This window comes from Pelobates fuscus, chromosome 6 (assembly GCF_036172605.1).
Source record: "Pelobates fuscus isolate aPelFus1 chromosome 6, aPelFus1.pri, whole genome shotgun sequence".
Lineage (NCBI taxonomy): Eukaryota > Metazoa > Chordata > Amphibia > Anura > Pelobatidae > Pelobates > Pelobates fuscus.
In genome coordinates this window covers 266,971,131-266,988,883 of record NC_086322.1, presented here as the reverse complement: position 1 = coordinate 266,988,883, position 17,753 = coordinate 266,971,131, and the positions used below count along the sequence as shown (strand labels likewise).

The window sequence follows — 17,753 nt, the reverse complement described above, 5'->3', positions numbered from 1 at the left end:
GTGTGCATCGGTGTTTCCTGCGTGATATATATGTATATTTGTTCATTTATTTTTTATAAGTGGACTGCCTGTATTTAAAGGAACACTATACGGTCCGGAACACAACCATGTATTCCTGACCCTATAGTGCTAAATCCACCATTAATGTGGCTTGCCCCACCCCCCTTTCCCCCCCCCCCCATGGGGAAAGCATTGGATTGGCTAAAATCGGCAAGGGGCAGGGCCAAACAAACACAGTTTTGGGCAATCAGCACCTCCTCATAGCGATGCATTGAATCAATGCATCTCTATGAGAAAAAAATCAGCGTCCCCATGCAGAGTGTGGGGATGCTGAACGGCAATGCCAACTACTGTGCAGCACTGAGCCAGGAAGTATCTCCAGTGGCCATCTGAGGAGTGGATACTGGAGGTGTCCCCAGGGGGCAATCAATCACTGCCTTTTCTCTGAAAAGGCAGTGTTTGCATGAAAATGCCTGAAGGGAACTATTATACTCACCAGAACCACTACATTATGCTATAGTTCTCGTGACTAAAGTGTCCCTTTAAACTGCACACTCCTTACCTAGCTTCATCCTGCTTTTGTTTCTGGCAAGATTGACAAATTAAAGAAGGAATTAAAAACTCATCCTTCGCAATGATCAAGCCAAGGGCAGGCTTACTGCTGCATAGATTTGTACAAATCACTTCAGCTGTAAGGCCTTTTCAGAAGGGAGATTGACTGCCAAGTTGGTATGGTACTTAGATTGACCTTTTTTAATCTACTGCTCTCTAAAATCAAGGTGGCAAAGGATACAACTCGTCTAGACTCCAAACCTGACTTATTGCCGGCAATAGTACAGTGAATGTTGGAAAGCAGTGGAACACAAAGCAAGACGGATCAGAGTTCAAATCATAAATAACTGCAATTTTGCAACACCTTGAGTGATTGACAGGAGCCTTCCATGCTAGTAGAAGCAGGATTAGAAATGGGACACAATAAAAGTAGCACACAAAGTATAAGTGATATGGAACAGACTGTTCTGTAACTACTTGCTGATTAATAAAGAAACAGCACACAATGCCCTTTGCGATATGTCGCAAGCAGTGTATAAACAAACACATGGACTTGATAAAGAGTAGCAATATGCTTTGTTTCTTTGCAGGTGCTACATGTCAGGTGCAAGTGTGACTCAGCAGCTGTGTTAATAGTGTATTGATTCTGTACAGTGTGATCCCTAAACTCTCACTACTAGTTATTCCTTAAACCAGCGCCGTTGTAACGATGTCTGGCTACCAAGGCAAAGATGCATTTTGTAGTGTGTATCTCATTTTCTCCACAATAGAAATCACATTAATGAGCATAGGATTGTATCATGGAGCTTCACAGCTATAAAACAGAGTTATGTGCATTTAGTATGACAGCATCACAGAGCTCCACTAGAATAAACCTCACAATCATGTCGTGAAATGTAATGTACGGTGGCTGTTTTTGGGCTATCTTTCCTGGTAGTCTGGTGGCCGGAGCGTATAGTCCGCATCTCTGCTTGGTGCAGATGATATTAATTGCTCCTTGTGGTCTGGCAATTCGTGAATGCACTCTGACCCCTCACAGAGAGCTGGAATTGCAAGAGAGCACTTACAATGGTTTGCACCAACAAGAAGTACAGACCATGCGCTTCACCACCAGATTGGCAGAGAGTCAAAAAAAAAAAATGACCTTGCAATGTGAATTTTGATTGCTATAGTAACTTAAATCCTAACTGGGCTGTTAAAGTGTCATACCCAGATCTGACCTCTAAGCCTGTATTTTCCGAATAATGATATGTGTAACATAAAATCCAAATTCTTAATGGACATTAAGATATTCTATATGCATTCATAAAATAAAAAAAATTAGATTTCCGAGATAGCTAATAATAAAGGGAAGCTCAAAGCACCAAACAACTTTAGCTTAGTGTAGCAGTTTTAGTGTACGATTCATGCCCCTGCAGTCTCGCTGCTTAATTCTTTGCCATTTAAGAGTTAAAGCAGTTTTGTTTATGTTTTTGCAGAGTTAAATTCTGTGTGAATTGAGGAAGCAACACTAGAGGCGGTCTTAACCATGCAATTTAAATATTGCAGTTCCTAAAAAAACCTGCAATGTTTTCACTTGCAGGGTTAAGGGGACAGGGGCAGTTCACCCAGACCACTTTAATGAGATAATGTGGTCTGGGTGCCTATAGTGTTCCTTTAAACATTCAATTTCTCTTTACAAGAAGTGTTTGGGAAGGTTGTGTATGTAGGTCACGTGCAGGGAAAGTTTTACTAGAGCTGCATAAACAACATGATTTGCTTCCTAAATTGCAGAGATTTGAACATTTTAAACTACATATGATCTATAAACAAAACAACTATATTAAGCTAAAGTTATTTTGGCGTCCATTTAATTATGTGCATATATTTTGCAGAGAAGTTCATTTATTGGCTGAAAGCACTCAGCTGATGCTCTCAAACAGCCAATGAATGACAGGATCAGCATCATGCTTCTGCACCTTAGAGTAATCCATTACCATTTATCCATTACTATCAAACTTTTATAGGTCTGGTTTCACCGCATCCTAAAAGATATCAGATCCACTCCTAAATATATCTGGCTCATTACTGCCGACCACTGTATGAATCTCTACCAACCACTGCACACGCAAAATAGCTCTCAGAACATATTTACGTACCTCTGGACAACTTTGGTGATGAAGTCGTCTGTACAGATGAGAGCGTCAGATAAACCCATGTACAGCTTACAATTCATATGGGTTGAATCTTGCACATCCATCACCACTGTAGAGAGAGGAAGACACCAGATAAATATAAGATACAAATAGAAAATGTGAATGTCATGTTTAGTTAATAGGAGCTTGCATAGATAGTATGGAGCATGGGCTAAGCACCTGAACCGCTACAGCATAATGTAGTGGTTCAGGTGCAAATACACTGTCCCTGCAATGCTGATAAATGGGCATAGGAAGCAATGTAAATACTGCCATCTCTATTGGATTCCACTCAGACAGCCACTACAGGCTCTTCCTGGTGGGGTCATGCAATCTCTGGACCTACATTTAGTGTCTTTGCGTTCTACGTGAAGGTTCAAAACATAGGGAGTGGAATGCCGCAGCATAAAGACTACCGCACATAGGCACTGGAGGGGGGGGGGGGGGAGGGATAAATATAAACAATATGCACTCACAACAGGAAAGTCTGTTTGTATATTCCTAATATATGTTCCCTTTAATTGCCACGGAGAAAAAGTTCCAGTGGGAAGAAATGGGCATTTTGGCACAGCTCTAGGCTGGTCAAATGCTTTAAAATCGCCTCTTAGAAAATCCCCTCCAGCAGAAATCTTAGCTACAAGATATTTTTTTTACTCCTTGATATCTGTAAGCATACAGAATAGGGAATCAGCCATTCAATACTATAGACTTACATTTTATTAAAGAGTTAAACATGCACAGCGCACCATACAGGGTAGTGCCAGAAAACATTTGCAAACAGGTTGAGCCATTCAGGCTTATGATGGAGGATTTATTAGGCTCCATTAAATCCCTTTCTTTATCAATCCTTCAGTCACTGCAGAAAAATTGGAACTTCACAAGAGCCACCCTTAGAAAAGCAGTAGAATTGGGGATTAAGATGATCTCTAAACCTACAAAACAACATAGCACTGGCTGGTATAACCCAAAATAGTCTCTCACAAGTCTAAGGCATAAATCAAACACTGCAATAAACACTATTTATATTACCAAGCTTAATGAGAGGTGATTTAAGCTTCAAGAGAAAGAAAGCTTAAGTTAGATTGTCCATTGGGTACACTCATTTTCTATTGAAGAACTATAAACCATTGATGTTTTGCATGCTGTAAAGCAAAAGCAGAGAGTCTCCCTTTTAGCTATTAAAGGAACACTATAGGGTCTGGAACACAAACATGTATTTCTGACCCTAAAGTGTTAAAACCACCCTTTAGCCCGTCCTGGCCCCCATAACCCCCCTAAATATAGTAACATCTTACTTGTATTCAAGTTTGCAGCTGCTCCCTCTGATCTGCCTGCTTGGCTGACATCATAAGAAGTGATTCTGTGAGTCAAGCACAATGTTTTCCCATAGGATTGGATGAGACTGTCAATGCAGATCAGGGGCAGGGCGTGCACAAGCCAAATACAACCCTGGCCAATCAGCATCTCCTCATAGAGATGCATTTAATTATTGCATCTCTATGAGGAAAGTTCAGTGTCTCCATGCAGATGGTGGAGACACTGAATGGCACTACTGCACACTGTGCAGCCCTGCCCCAGGAAGCACTGTGCAGCACTGCCCCAGGAAGCATCTGTTGTAGCCATCCGAGGCATCCAGTTGAGGTATCCCTAGACTGTAATGTAAACACTGCATTTTCTCTGAAAAGGCAGAGTTTACTGCAAAAAGCCTGAAGGGAACGATTCTACTCACCAGAACAAATACAATAAGCTGTAGTTGTCCTGGTGACTATGGTGTCCATTTAATGATTAAAGGAATACCTGAAGCACCATAGCTACTACAGCTTGCTATAGCAGATACTGTAATTAAATTGTTTTAGAAGGCGACAATTCTGCTTGGGGTCCGGTGGCCAGAACCCTATGCTGGAGCCGCCATCCTCTTCTGGCGGGTTCTCTTCTGAACCACCAGAAGCCGGGGTCAATGCTGTACTCTCCCAATGCATGAGAGTACAGCATTGAGGTCTATGTAGGGTCCCGCGAGACCTCCATAGATAAAGCCAATTTCCTGCAGCAATCACAGGTGACAACTGGGGGATTGACATCTCGACAGTGGTAGCTCTGCCTAGTGTCAAAAAGTGTCTAGCGCAGGAAAAATACAGAGAGATATCATATGATAAATCTTTAAAACCAATTTTAGAGGAATTGGATCATCTCGTGAATAAAAAGTTCTAGGTGATTTTCAATATTTTGTTCAGTGGTTTATTTCCAGGGAAGCTACAGTTCCCCTACAATAACCCTGTGAAAACAGGGAATTCCCCGCTCATTTATGCATCCATGACTGTTTATTATGCACCGTGCAGAAACTACAAGACCTGCACAGTAATCTTACTAATGATCCGATGTCTTCATAGTGATACCATGTAAAAAAAAACGTTAGGGCAAAGGACTGTGTGACCCAGCTACTCGCTAAAACCTATTAAACACTGAGCGGTTTGCACAGTGTTGCAGAACCAAGATTCTCAATGTACCCACTGGACAGAGAGTTTTCAGATCAATACAGATATGCAATGTAACTTCAGTAAGAGGGTTATCCAGATTCAAACTAGATAAGGACAGCACTTCAGTAAATAGCAGCATGTATATTATCTAAACATTGGCTTGCTGTTCCTTACTCTACTAACATTTCATTATAAGCCTCCTTTTCAATACTACAATTCCCTGAAGCTCCAGGAAAGTTCTTTCCATCTCTTGACTGGTAAGGGAATGGCGCACACATTAAAAGTCATACAAAGTGGACCAACTCACATTTTGAACAACGTATGTAAACCAAAGCAGCAAAAAAAAGGGGGATTTAACATCAGTTGAAAGGTGTGGTTCAACAACCTGAAGTAGGTGCAAACAACATGTCCCTACGAGGGAAATCATTACAATCACTGCTCATTTTCATGTGGATATGCTCTTATCTGGCAACCTGCGACAAGCGGCAACCTATGACAAGCGAGGCTGCTGGACCCAAATGAGCACATGGTAAAGATCAGAGGACAACCTAGCTGACCCAGAGCCTGTGGTCTGCACCTATGGCAGATGCAGATACCACAAGTAACCCTCCCCTACGGTCCAACGCTTCTTGGAGAGGAGCATTATCATGGCAATGGTCTCATCCGGAACACAGCACACATGCATACATAACACACACTGCAATGCTGCAAACCTCTCCATACACAACATTACCATATGCACTCACAAAACAGCTAACCCACACAGTTCACATACACACACACAAAACCTCACAAAGCAGCCTCCACACCCATACATAACAGAGCCGGCATCCTAAGGGACTTTAAAACACTACTTCGGCACAGTGCTACCAATAGGTTGCCACTGTTCTCCCAAAAAGGAAGGGAGTGTCTTCAAAGCACCATAATGAAGAAACACCCTTTCTAATAGGGGTGGTAGACAATCAGTGGCTGCTCAGGCATGAGCTCCATGAGCCCCCCTCTCCATTTGTACAGGTAAAACAAAACCAATAAACCAGAAATAAAAAAAATCAACACCTTTTGTTAAAATTAAAATGTTATTGTCACACCGCCGGCCGGGTCCGCTCCTGTCAGAGAACGGTATGGGTCCTGGCGGGCGCGTATCATTGCAGCGGCATTCCCAAACGTCAAGGGGGTGCCGCCTTGTCCATTTCTCTGTGCCCTGTTTTGGTTTCCATTATGGTTATCGGAGAGCGCGTTTCTGGTATTGATTCTAGTGTATTTGACCTTGGCTTTACTTCTGACTATCCGATTTCTGTATTCCTTGACCTTTGGCTTGGCTCCTGACTATTCTGAATTCTCCATTCCTTGACTCTTGGCTGGTGGAGGACAAAGGACTAAAAGTGGAGTAATCGCCATGGAAAACAACGGAATGTTACTGCTGTTTGCTTCACTCTTAGAACCCCAGAGCTGCACTTAACACTAGGGATCGACCGATTATCAGCAATTTTCAGCAATATCGGTATCGGCATATAAAGATACCGATATTGCCGATAATGCAAACTGGGCAATGGAGGCAGAGCTTAGCGTGCGGCAGTGCTAAATGTGGCCCAAACTGGCAAGTGTGGGGTAAGCTAGAAGTAGTCCATGCTCCCCATCTATCTACCCCAGTGCCCCCACTACCCCAGCTACCATATTGCTGTTACTACCCCAGCTACCATAGTGCTGTTACTACCCCAGCTACCATAGTGCTGTTACTACCCCAGCTACCATAGTGCTGTTACTACCCCAGCTACCATAGTGCTGTTACTACCCCAGCTACCATAGTGCTGTTACTACCCCAGCTACCATAGTGCCCCTGCTCCCACACACACTGCATTCACTAATCAAATACGCTTAAAACCCCTTCAGCCACTTACCTTTATCCAGCGCCGGGATCCCTTGGCGCTGGTAACCTCTCCTCCCCCTACGTCGTCAGCTCCCGAGTGGAGCCGATTGTGCATGCGCGGCCAGACCTGCAGGCACATTAAAAACGCCCATAGGAAAGCATTTCTCAATGCTTTCCTATGGACGTTCTGCGTGCTCAGGAAGACAGCCACTAGAGGTTGGATTAACCCTGCAATGTAAACATAGCAGTTTCTCTAAAAACTGCTATGTTTACAGCTGCAGGGTTAAAACTAGAGGGACCTGGCACCCAGACCACTTCATTGAGCTGAAGTGGTCTGGGTGACTATAGGGGTCCTTTAAAATCAGCAATTCCCTGATCAATTCTCCACAGTCCCAAGTTTAGTAAATAAAAACTTGTGCGTTTGCAATTTTATTACCAGTACACTGATACAATACTGCCAAACTATGAAAGAATTACTTACCACACACAAGGGAATCATTAACTGGATGCTGGAAGGAGATACTGACACTGGAGTCAGAGAGGGGAGACACTTCAAAGTGCAGGAGCCCAGGGCAGTCTAGGGGAGAAACAAGAGTTTATTGCTCACATAAATCTTTCATGCAATGCTGACTTTATGCAACAACAGAGACACCATAACAAGAAAAACTAAAAGTGAATTAAGTGCCAACTACGCCTGACGCGCGTTTCAGTGCTCTTTATTATTATTTTATTATTTATATAGCGCCAGAAACTTCCGTAGCGCTGTACGATGGGGGGCTCTTAATGGCACCTTTTTTAGAGGATACCCTGATGTAATATTATAAACAGTAACACAGAGACCTTTTGGTTACACATTATTGGATATACTTTGTTTCCTTTTGCATTATAATTTGCTCCACATGAATCTTCCAACTAAAAACAAACACTCTTTCACACAAGCATAGAGAAACATTAAAGGACCACTATAGTGCCAGGAAAACAAACTCGTTTTCCTGGCTCTATAGGGTCTTTAGGTCCCCCCCACCTCAGGGTCCCACTCCCGCCGGGCTAAAGGGGTTAATAACTTACCTTTCTCCAGCGCCAGGCTCCCACGGCGCGGGGGACTCACCTCCCTCTTCCGACGTCATCCGCCGAATGCGCGTCAAGAGCCGCGCGCGCATTCAATCAGTCCATAGGAAAGCATTTCTCAATGCTTTCCTATGGACGTCAGCGCATTCTCACTGTGATTTTCACAGTGAGAAGCGCAGAAGCACCTCTAGCAGCTGTCAATGAGACAGCCGCTAGAGGCTGGATTAACCCTAGTGTAAACATAGCAGTTTCTCTGAAGCTGCTATGTTTACAGCTGCAGGGTTAACCCTAGATGGACCTGGCACCCAGACCACTTCATTGTGCTTAAGAGGTGTGGGTGCCTATAGTGGTCCTTTGAGCTTTGGAAGTTTTGCTTTATTCCTTTCTAGTTGAAGATAATTTGCTTTTCCCATAATCTCCTACTGAGCAGGGAATTATGGGGTTAAGATCTGTCTCCATAGAAAAGAATGAGATGATCCGGATAAGAGAGTGCCAGGCCGGTGTGGCAGGTGTCTGTCTGCAGCTCCCAACAGACAACTAAGCAGTGCATTGATGGAACCGTTAAAACGTTTAACTTTTTATTTTTGCCTAGATTTTATTTAATGCATTATCTAGGAATAGGGAGCCTCCTTAAAGCGCTTGTTATCCCTCCCCCAACAGAAATTATTAGGTTAGTTTCAGTAAGTCAAACTCACATTTCCCTGCCTCCCATGGCCACCGTACCCAAGCGGTGATGTCATCATTGTGGGTCTTTGCCAATTATGCAAAGACCCCCAGATGGTGAAAGAAACAGTCAAAGGTAAGTAAAAGGCTCTCAACTGCCCCCTAAATAAATATAAATATATATATATATATATATATATATATATATATATATATATATATATTTATTTATTTATTTTAAATGACTATTTAGTAAATCTACCACAAAGGAAGACACATCTCTTGTCTGCAGCCTTTGAAAGCCCTGTGAGATCACTTTAATTTTGTTATAAAAATATAGTAGTCTTCACGCTATTGTTCACAATATTTACCAAAAATGTGAGTTGCTTATATTAACTGGAATGTAAACAACTGCATATGTACCAAGCCACACAAGCATCCTCCACCGATTTCTACAGTGCTTTCTCTGCCCACTTCCGTAGCTAACTGACAAGGATATCAAAGGAGAATCAGTGTCAAGGGGCAAAGTGTAACCAAGGTGACTTTTTATGAAGCTAGCCGTTTTCAATTACTCATTTAGGCAGATTTTAATGCATGATTTATAAAAGAGCTGTTAATATACAATATACTCATGCAAATCTGTAAGACACATTGGAGTAGATTTATCAAAAGTATTTAGTTCTAAAATGTGGGGCAAAAATGTAAGGGGATTCACCAATGGAATGTGCCTGCTGGTTCCACTGGTGACTGCCCCACTTTTTGGAACACTCTGAATAACTCTCCCCAATGTATTGCCATACCTCATTATTTAAGTATCATCCACAGACAAAAATAAAGTTCACAGCCTGGTTATATGCTCCAGTGACAACGTTGCAATGTAGAACCATGTATGTGAGCTGGCTAGCAGAGCTGGCCAAGAAATGGCAGCCCATCAAACGTTTCAATGGTCAATTTCAGAACCGTTACAGTTCCCTTAAAGCATTTTCAGATTGGATCTAATATTTATACTGGAAGGAGTCATGACATTTACCCACTTGTGCAATAGATTAAAAAAAAATCCATGTGACAAATACAGAGTAAAAGAACACGCCAAGCACTATAACCACTGTAGAGTGCTGTAGTGCTTATGGTGCAAGGAGTGCCCTGGCCCTCTACCCATTGGAAGTAGTCACACCATTTTAGAACGTTTTGGCTTCTAACTTGCATTCCATTGGGCGAAGCTTCCTGCCTCCTGCGGTGAGGGCTTAGTTCACTGGCTCAAAAAGATCAGCTGATCCTCCCAGCCAACGAGCTAGCCCTGCATTGTAGGACAGGAGCTAACAGAAGCGGTCTTAAGTAGTGGAAGCAGGCAAAAGGTACCCAGTGGGTCCAAGGTAACAAGTCAAACCATTATAAAGTGTTAGACGACACACAAGGATAGGGCGCCTTTGGCACCAAAACTACCACAGACCTCTTGATTATGGCTCTTGGAGTGTTCTTTTAACTGTGCAAATAGAACACTACAAACATATTTATACTGAGTAGTTACTTACCATCCCTTAGTACTGTACGTTTAACACAGCTTCCGATCAAGGTATTGCAGGCCACCTGGTGACGGATTAAATTAAGAATAACAGGAACATGGCCTGGGTGCTGGAATGGAATTTTACTCAGAAGTGTTCCCTGCAGGATCCTTTTGTCACACAGGGGGGCATCTTTATTTAGGAAGTAGCAATGCTGCTGACCTGGGAGAGACTAGAGAAAAATGAATAAATAAATAGGAGTAGTTTATAAAGTACAAAAAAGCAGTGATATCTCCGTTTAAAAACGAATACATTTTCACATACGGAAATCAGGAGTTAAAACGGATAACCATTCAAACAGGAGAGAACATAGCAACTTTACTTTAACAGGCAAATAAATGCAAGAATGGGAGAAGATCACCTCTCCCTAAACATCTATGTATGTAGTTGTAGCAAACCCATATGTGTATCACCACAAGCAGTTATAGATGAGGTGCAATTAAGTGTTTAGCAGCAGTGGGCACAATATTTTATTTAAAACCCCACCAGTTCCCCTTGTTATTTTGCAGGCACCATCCCAATGTGGTCAGCCACCAAATGATTAACCCTCGCAGTACGAAGGTTTTATTGTTAGCGCTGCCAGTTGGCAAATTGTAGTTCGAATTATCATTCGCTTGAAAAAACTATTCAGTAGCTTTTATCTATTCTGAACCCTTCACTTGTTATAGGGTTTGGATTCAAAAAGCACAGATTTTAAACTTCTCCCACTGAATGATATACATTTTTCAGTCGGACTTAAGTGGTGTTGGTATATAAGAGAACTGCGATTACAGTCGGATTTCAGATATTTTCAAAAGAATTTTGATTGTAACACTGAAAATGCCAAAAAGTGCAAAAGACAACTTCCACTTCAGGAACATTAAAATGTGATCTAGATGTTTCAATATCAAAAAACATACAGATTCTATATTAATGGTCAAGTGTATATTTCTCCATGCTGCTAAGTCTCCCCAGCAGAAAGTACAGATGACTGTGAAGGCTAAAACCAGATAAAGGCTAAAGTCCGAACCAGATAATGCACACCACAAGACGAAACGCACTTCTGGGTAACTAAGACAGCAGGTCAAAGACGGTTGGCTAGCGTGGCTTTACATAACCAATTAAATAAGTCCATTCTGATAGGACACAAAGTGTGTGCGACTTATGTTGCTATGATGAAGCAAACCAGCAAGGCATCAAAAAAAGAATGCAAGGATCAGAGAGCACATTCTGAGGACCAGTTTCAGTGGTCCTCATCACAAATTATGCCAGAATGACATACGTCAATACTGGTCCGATGGTGCCATAATGGTGCTGGAGTCGTGACAAGAACATTTTGGAGGATATTTATCATTGTGGTGTCAATACGGCACCGACTTTTCTGTCACAAGTGTCATATTTTCTCATCTGTAGATTTTGCACCGTATCCATCATTTTGGAAGATGTGCAGTTTTTCCGCCAAAGAAATGGAATTATGACTATTTTGAGCCACTTCTTCTGACAGAAAAGTGATGGTATTATTCTGTCACAAAACATTTGGCAGTCTTCGAAAACTGGCAGAATGGACTATGATTAACAGCCACTTTTTAGTGCACTATGATAAATATCCCTCTCTAATGTAAGATGATGAATTTATCACTGAGCGAACAAACACACCTACAACAACTGAACAACTTGCAGTTACTTGCGGCCTCCTTGCTTTTAGATCAGCACCACAATCAATACAGTAATTCGCCATTGAAGACAAAAGATCTGTGCATAACTATATAAATATACTGCCATATCGATACTCGTACACAAATATCAAGCAGACATTTCTTAGTACATCCTCCATTTAACTTTGTCACATTTTAAATTCAACAATATAAAAGCAATCTCCACAGGGTCATGCCCCCTAAGACTATATCAATGCAAGCACTTTAATTATTGAAGGTCTTAAAATGTTTAATTGCATATTACAACACGGACTGGTTCTTCCGTATAAAATATATAACAGATCTATTAAATAATAATTTGATCAATATTAAACAAAACCAAAATAAAAGCTATAAAACCACAAATATGTCTATGGCAGTTGAGAACATTCACGTTTTACCCAAAATGGGGACGACGATGACTACAGACATTTTTATAGCCTTCTAAGAGCTTGCAGTCACTGCAGACCCGCCATGGTGCACATAATAGCACTGCAACTAGGCAAGTCACAGCACTATGTGCTTGGCAGCTAGTAGCTACAGAAAGCTATTTAAAAAAAAAAAAAATCAACCATGAGCTGCAGAACTATACATCACTCATCCTACGTTGTGCAATTTGGACACTGGGTAAGCACAAAGGAATAGAGTTCTGCAACAGACAATTCCAGTAAGATGAGCAAATATAAAACGTCCACATCATTTTTTGCCCTTAACCCCTTAAGGACCAAACTTCTGAAATAAAAGGGAATCATGACATGTCACACACAGCCCCCAATGTCTTTTAGCTAGAGCAGGATGTCAAGATGAAAAATGCCATCTCAATCTCCCTCATGTAAGACGTTTGCACAGTTAATAATATGCAATAACTAATCTTCCAAAAACACAATTCAACCATGCAAAATCAGTTTCATTTATTCATTATAGAGGGAAATCTCTATAATCCACATCTAAATTGGTTTATTATTTTTAATATTTAAAAAGTGCCAGCAAATTCCGTAGCACTGTACAATGAATGGACTAACAGACACGTAATTGTAACCAGACACGTAATTGTAACCAGACACGTAATTGTAACCAGACACGTTGGGCACACAGGAATAGAGGGGTTGAGGGCCCTGCTCAGTGAGCTTACATGCTAAATCTCTTTCTCCGTGGAAATCAGGGTGAAGACCTTACAGCATGCTGTTGCTGCAGTAAAGAACTCTACAAGTGTTTTGCAATTAAAGGACCACTATAGTGCCAGGAAAAAACACTAGTTTTCCTGGCACTATAGTGCCCTGAGGGTGCCCCCACCCTCAGGGTCCCCCTCCCGCCCGGCTCTGGAAAGGGGAAAAGGGGTAAAACTTACCTTTTTCCAGCGCTGGGCGGGGAGATCTCTGCCTCCGATCCTCCTCCGTTCCACCCCGTCGGCTGAATGCGCACGCGCGGCAAGAGCTGCGCGCGCATTCAGCCGGTCACATAGGAAAGCATTTACAATGCTTTCCTATGGACGCTTGCGTGCTCTCACTGTGATTTTCACAGTGAGAATCACGCAAGCACCTCTAGCGGCTGTCAATGACACAGCCACTAGAGGATTTGGGGGAAGGCTTAACCCTGAAACTGCTATGTTTATAAAAAAAAATGGGTTAACCCTAGCTGGACCTGGCACCCAGACCACTTCATTAAGCTGAAGTGGTCTGGGTGCCTAGAGTAGTCCTTTAATGGAGAGAGGGTTACTGCTTAGTCTCCCATACAAAAACCTTAGGACAAACTTTTTTTTTTTCCAGTGATATCTCCAGGGGCATTAAATCAGCCATCCTGGTCATGAACGTGACAATTTTTCAACACTTCAGTGATGTTTACCAACCATAAAGGTAAAAATGTACTGTGCAATATTTATAGTGAATCGCAAGCCAGATGTCAGGGAAAGGGAAGGGCAGTTGCCTTTACAATCTATTATAGCACAGACTGGGGTTGCACATTTTTTCCTGACATCAATCACTCTGCAGTTCTGAGACCAAGTCACAATGCCGATTAGGTGGGACACTCACAAAAACTTCCAAAACCGCTGCATTTTGATTATAAGGTTTATTCACATCAACAGGAACTGTTGAAATTTTTAAAATGTAGACCAAGGTGGCAAGCCATGTATAGCACTTTGCTATTGCAACTGATTTTCCCATCTCCTCTCTATTTTAAAATCACTGAGTAAACCAGAAAAGCTGGGACACCAGAGCCCAGTGAAATCAGTAGAACTCTACTCTTTCTGAGAATCATCACTTCATGATATTAGTATACAGGCTCACTGTCAGTGTGTGCATCCCTGATTCCCCAAACCCCCTACAACAGCAGAAAAAGAAGAATCCTAACCACCAAAATTGATCCCTTTTACCTTAATTTTGACCAGTATTTAAAGTGCGGTTATCATCTTTAAAAATTATCTAAGGGGGCAGGGCCTGAGCATGAAACTGAGAGGATGCTAACCTCTGGAGCTCCTGCACCACGCATCGAATAAATCGGATTTTCACACTCTAAACGTCGACCAAACGTGACACAAAAGCCACCAAACAAGAGGTGACACTAAGCGGATCGTAATGACACCACTCAAGCGACGAGACGAGCGCCAGCCACCCGACAGGCAACAGAGGCCTACCCACATGATGGGTGCGGGGGAGACGGACGCTCTCCCGCCGCCAAGACCGGCTACCTCCACATGCACAGACCCCCGTTTCCCCCACCCTGGACCGGTGGGGGATATCCCGGTCCACCAGCCCAGGCAGAGCGCTCACCTTCAGGACGCTCCGGGGCGCAGCCCCGATCGGCGGATGCCACGAGGCCCAACTAACATGGCCGACAGCACTGCTCGAGGTTTGGCGCTGCAGAACCAACAGCATCAAACTCGCTCACCTCTGGCGCCCGCGGATGCGGTGGATGCCGCCTTCGAGCTCTTCTGGGCGAAATGGGAGGCTCTGATAATGCGGGAGACACGGAGACAACACGACAGGGAGTCGCAAAAGCCCCGACCGGGCAGGACGACCCCCAACATCACAGCAACCAACCGCGCAAGCCCCCCAGGGCAGATATCCAGCAGGAGCAAGGTGGTGACACAGCAACCCCACGGGCAAACAACCGTTAGACGCTGCCGCCGGAGATTGCCGCCACAAACTGGTCAAAGAGCCCTGAACCGCTCCCTACATGGGAAGAGGGGAGACGCTCTTTACCCACAGAAAGGCAAGGAAAAGCTGACCCGATCTAACACCTATCATATGAGACTGGCAAAAGCAAACACATGCCTACCTACAGACCCAAGGTACCAGAGCAACCCATTGAAGCGACACTTACAAAACAGACGATCCAGCATGCACCAGCAAACACTAACCATACTACACTGGTCGCCTGGCGGGCCACTGGCAGCCCTGCATCAACTGTACCCACGTGGAAGCTTGCAACCCAGCCGGGGAATAGACTGACGGACTACTCGACTGTATGGGTATGCCAGGCTTACTGCCAGGACAGATCACTCCTCCATTGCCAGTGCTGAATGGCTTAATTGCCCAGTTCCCTTTGCCACCGGTTGACGTTTAAATGTTTTACTAGATCAAGCCTGCTATGTCTTTTTTGCCATCATTTACTCTCACCTTCTTCTCATGCTAACTTAGCTTTATATAAAGGCTCCCATGCCAGACATCGCTATAATTAGCCTGTATCCCATAAATGCTGACCCAGCGCAGATTCACACTCACAATGAGCCTTAAACTATACCTAACCTGTGATATTGTAGATTAGACCTGTCGATAGTATATACAAGGCAGATTTCCCATTTAGGCACAATTAAGACCAACTGTGATACTGCATTTAGCTTGGTGTAACATGCTTCAGCTATCTCGCCTTAACTACCCAAAATGACAGAAAAAAATATTAATGTCTCTTGGTATATTAACTCCTTAAAAATGTGCATGTAAGACAGGACAGCTCACATGATAATTACTATGTCTCCCTTAACGTGTTTTAACCCATGTCTAACAACATATTGGCACCAACACATTCCACAAGCATATAGGCTCAGCTGTTAAAATATTTCTTATAAACGGAGCAGCGGACTAGACCTGTAACGTGGGCCACTAGCTACCACTCTCAGTTGCCAATCGACTAACCATACATATAAGTGTGTCAATAACTACTATGTCTTTTTTTTTTCTCTATGCTAGTTATTTTAGCTAAATCTCAATCTGTTGGAATAACCGTTTAGTTAAGCATGCAAATTATACAAAAAATGTGCGAATTGTCACGCCACTGTTTAATCTATGTGAATCCTGAGATACGCTGTTGTGGCGCTTGTTGATATGTCTGTAACCCCCCGCACAACAAAAATAAAGAATAAAAAAAAAAAAAAAAAAAGGATCTAAAAATTGATGACTGGTTTAAATAGTGCTGATAGCAAAGTGAGATAGTGGTCTTAATTAAGATGAGGAGATATGATTAAACACTGTCAGAGTCTTCTTAAAGGATTACCCAAAGCACCAAGACCACTTCAGAGATTTGTAGAGTACAAGGTGCTTGGAGTCTGTTTGTGCAGCTAATCAGTGGAATAGCTGACAGCAGGGTCAGTTCACCAGCATCATTAATGTCAATTCTGTGCATATTTTTTGCACACAGGGTCATACATAGGCTGAGAGCGCTCAGCTGATGCTCTTATCGTCTGCATGACCATCAGGATCAGCATTCAGCTCTGCAGAAGCCAGATGTGTGTCACTAGGCATGCTAGGAAGTTCAATGCTCAGCGGGACCTTGGTAAGAGGAAAGTATTGTTGCATTACCGGGAAATGAGGCCAGGGAATTCCTAGCATCATAACCACTACAGTGGGCTGTAGTGGTTATGATGCTTTGAGCAATCCTTCCTGGCAGGATGTAACCGGTGTGGATAGGGCACACAGACAGACATGTAATAGATCTACTATGTGTTTGTCTGTGTGTCCTCTTCCTGCAGTTCTGACCAGACACTGCTGTCTGAGTTCTAGCTGGCTCAGTACACTGAACAAGAGAGAGTGTGTTTTAAGGGGCAGGCTTAAAAAGCAGAATTCAGTAGAACATGTAGTGGTTTTGTTGCAAATTATAAATAAAATAAAAAACCAAACAACATTTTGAGGCCCAAAGCTGTAAAATGCAAACAAGCTATTCTGTTGCCAAAATGCCCCCCTCGTGTTGATGGCATACAACTCCCGATTACTTTGAATACAAAATGGGGGATACATACTGCATAGAAACGCATGTTGTGGTTGAAAGGTTCGGGCTCCTTTTCTTTAGAAAATTCAAACTGTGTGAGCAGCTCATAGTGAGGTAGGTAGTTAGGTGGACTTTCAAACAGCTGGATTCCTGGCAAGAACAAGAGGTAGACTGTCACTTCCTGGAATAACGTGCACAAATAGTGGTTACTTAAACAAGAAAGAGTTTGAGGGATAATAAAGATAATAAACACTCCTACAGGTTTGGTGAGCAGATGTTGCTCAGAAGAAAAACGCTTTGTCGCTTCTGGACTGGTGCTTATACCAGATCACCAGATGAAAGGCTTGATTTGTGGAAACAGACTCACCTGTGCAATTCTGGATTTTCTGAATAAAGGCCCTGGATACAGGGATAGGCTGTGGAAACTTGAGGAAGAAGCAAGCAGGGAAGTCCACCGTGTTGGCATTTGTAATTGCGGAGAAAGAAGGAGTACTGTTGATGTAGAAGAAGAATGATTT

At 42.8% G+C, this 17,753-nt stretch overlaps 1 protein-coding gene across 2 annotated transcripts in view; it reads right to left on the bottom strand.

The window, feature by feature from the left end:
- The window catches only part of MED1 (mediator complex subunit 1), a 39,560-nt gene that overhangs the window by 8,583 nt on the left and 13,224 nt on the right, over positions 1–17,753 (bottom strand). For both annotated transcript variants that reach the window (XM_063459099.1, XM_063459100.1), the window contains exons 12-16: positions 17,603–17,727; positions 17,267–17,385; positions 10,331–10,532; positions 7,549–7,644; positions 2,691–2,796 (exon numbers count right to left, since the gene is read on the bottom strand). In XM_063459099.1, coding sequence (XP_063315169.1) covers positions 2,691–2,796; positions 7,549–7,644; positions 10,331–10,532; positions 17,267–17,385; positions 17,603–17,727 — 648 coding nt within the window. The remainder of the gene's footprint in view (positions 1–2,690; positions 2,797–7,548; positions 7,645–10,330; positions 10,533–17,266; positions 17,386–17,602; positions 17,728–17,753) is intronic.